Source organism: Nicotiana attenuata, chromosome 5 (genome assembly GCF_001879085.1).
Source record: "Nicotiana attenuata strain UT chromosome 5, NIATTr2, whole genome shotgun sequence".
Lineage (NCBI taxonomy): Eukaryota > Viridiplantae > Streptophyta > Magnoliopsida > Solanales > Solanaceae > Nicotiana > Nicotiana attenuata.
The window spans coordinates 4,025,757-4,028,304 of NC_031993.1; the positions used below are offsets into that span (position 1 = coordinate 4,025,757).

Consider the following 2,548-nt stretch of genomic DNA (forward strand, 5'->3'; position numbering starts at 1 on the left):
ACTTTCAAAATCATCTTGGTTGTTTCATGCTTAGCCTCAACTTTTTTTTTTTACTAAATAGGTTCAATATTTGTCATTTTCAAGAGCTTATATTTAAAAAATTTATTCTTAAGGCTTATATTTTTTTTATAATTTTATATGCATCGTACAAGGTTCACGCGCATCGCGCGTATCCTAAAATTAGTTCCATAAATTTTTAAGACAAATATAAAGTTTGAACTAAAACTACTGAGTTTGGTCGAACCTGTTGTTGAAGCTCTAGCTCCGCCCCTGCTACCATCTCGATTGATGTAAAAGTTGTATTTTTATTCGTAGATCACCCGGTGCCGGAGCCACTCATTAGCGAGGGTAGTCAATTGATGCCCCTTCATCTGGAAATTACATTGCGTAGGTAAGTTAAATTTTTAAAATTTATGTATGTATATATTATATGTTGACTCCATTTGATTCTTTGCATGCCTACTTATTTATATTTTTACTCCACTTAGTAAAAGTTCTGGCTCCGCTACTAATATCACCAATACTTACTTCTTGTATTAGCTTCAAAATCAAGACAACCATTTAATCTCCGAAAATTAATCAGCTATAGCTTGCTTTCGGGGAAGACAACTTCTGATCGATGTTTCTGTGTTATGAATTTCCGTTCTTATATCACGATGGACTGGGTAATATTTCAATTGGCCAACTTCTGAAAATATTTTCTTTGATATCCTCGTTAGAAATAAGGGTGTCAAATGGACGAGTTAAATTGTATTTAATCAAGTTAAACTAAATTTATTTATAAATAGGTGAGTTACTAGCCTGCTCAAAGGTTACTTGGATTATAATAGGCCGAGGAGGTGGAATCCGGTGACCTTAACACATATCAATGACGGTCAGATTTCTCTATGACAATTCATATATATATCAATCATTCACAATAAAAATTAAATTTTTTTGAAATCGATTTTAATATTATGTTATAATATTTATTCTGTATAATAATACTTTATTATAATAATCAAAAAATATTAAAATAAATAAAACTATTATAGAAAAATTTGGCTGTATATGAAAAATTAAGGTTCAGAAATTTAGAACGACAAGAATCGAAAGGGTGTACATAAATCGTCTTCATCCAGTTTATACTTTGGTATTTTGGGGTCTCTATCCAGATAAGAAAACTCTATGATTTAGCTAAGCTTATCTCCGTGACAGCGTGGAAGCAAATTGTCACCTTACAGCCACGTGTCATTCCAATTGCTGACGTCTTAAGCAAATTCTCCACACACCGCCATGTCGTGTTAATTTGGATATACATAGTAATCCTCTCTTAAGCTCCCTCTATAAATGAACAGCGAAAGATCATTAATCACTTGGAGAAATAAAAAAGAAAAAATGGCAACAGAGCAGGAAAGAGCAGAACTAGACCGAAAGGCAAAGGAAGGAGAGACAGTGGTTCCAGGTGGAACTGGTGGAAAAAGTCTTGAGGCCCAGGAACACCTTGCCGAAGGTATAATTCTTGTTCGCCTCTATAATCACTTTACATATGTGGATGGAGTTTCGTATAAATGATAATTGAATTCGGTATATTTTGGACGGACGAAACGTAAATATATATGTTGTAGAATTTGCTAAAATTTTAAGAAAGACTTCCTCTTGTTTTAATCTATGTGATACTTCTTTTGTTTCCGAAACTTAAATTTTTTAATTTTGTTTTAATTTATGTGATATTTTTTAATATAATAGGGCGGAGTAGAGGAGGGCAGACGAGGAAGGAGCAGATAGGAGAGGAAGGGTACCAAGAGATGGGACGCAAGGGAGGCTTCAGCTCGAGTGGCGCCTCGGGTGGAGAGCGTGCCCAGGAGGAAGGCGTCCCAATTGACGAGTCCAAGTACAAAACCAAGACCTGAACTTGAAGTTGATGATGATATATACTATACTTGAATGCATGCAAGTATTCTAACTTTGGTTAATGTATAAAGGGGTGTTGTTCTAGCTTGTACTAAAGTATGTAGCTACTAGTTTCACCTAGTTTATGGTTTGGGGCTGAGTGTGTGTCATAACAGCTTGTTAATTTCTTACATATGCTATGTTGAGATGAATGTTATCATGTTGTTTTAGCTATGACGGAGCTTGATATCCAAATACAGGAGTTTGTATGGTCATTTCTCGGAATTTAAACTCTAAATTTTTAAGATTCATTAAAATTATGATTTTAGATTTATCATTTATAGTAATTTAATAAATTTTTGTGCATAAAATGTTTACGTTGATAGTATTGGATTCGGAGGAATTTAGTAAAAATGCTACTCTACGTCACCCTTGCTTAGCTCTTGAATGGCGGTCAAGGGTGGGTAGTATGCTCATGATTAGTTTTTCCTCGTAAAACTGTACAGAATTTGTAACGTGGTTTATAGGGAATAAATAATAGTTTATAGATAATAAATAGTTTGGTTTTAGGAGGAGAGCTTTCGAAGGCAATAATAAGTTTATCAATAGACAGGAAAAGGCAATAATAAGTTTATCAATAGATAGGAAATAAAATATTATTGAGCTTAGAATAATG

The 2,548-nt window shown here is 33.7% G+C and overlaps 1 protein-coding gene across 1 annotated transcript; it reads left to right on the forward strand.

Annotated features, from left to right (window-relative positions):
- LOC109226253 (em-like protein) lies at positions 1,339–2,147 on the forward strand. The gene is made up of 2 exons (XM_019391043.1): positions 1,339–1,492; positions 1,729–2,147. The coding sequence occupies exons 1-2, from the start codon at positions 1,378–1,380 to the stop codon at positions 1,890–1,892; spliced, it is 279 nt and encodes a 92-aa protein (XP_019246588.1). The 5' UTR covers positions 1,339–1,377; the 3' UTR covers positions 1,893–2,147.

What these genes read in the sequence shown, in the direction of transcription:
- LOC109226253 (XM_019391043.1), top strand. Translation starts at nt 1,378, where the DNA reads ATGGCAACAGAGCAGGAAAGAGCAGAACTAGACCGAAAGGCAAAGGAA. An exon ending in CCAGGAACACCTTGCCGAAG is followed by an intron (nt 1,493 to 1,728) that starts GTATAATTCTTG and finishes TTAATATAATAG; the next exon opens with GGCGGAGTAGAGGAGGGCAG.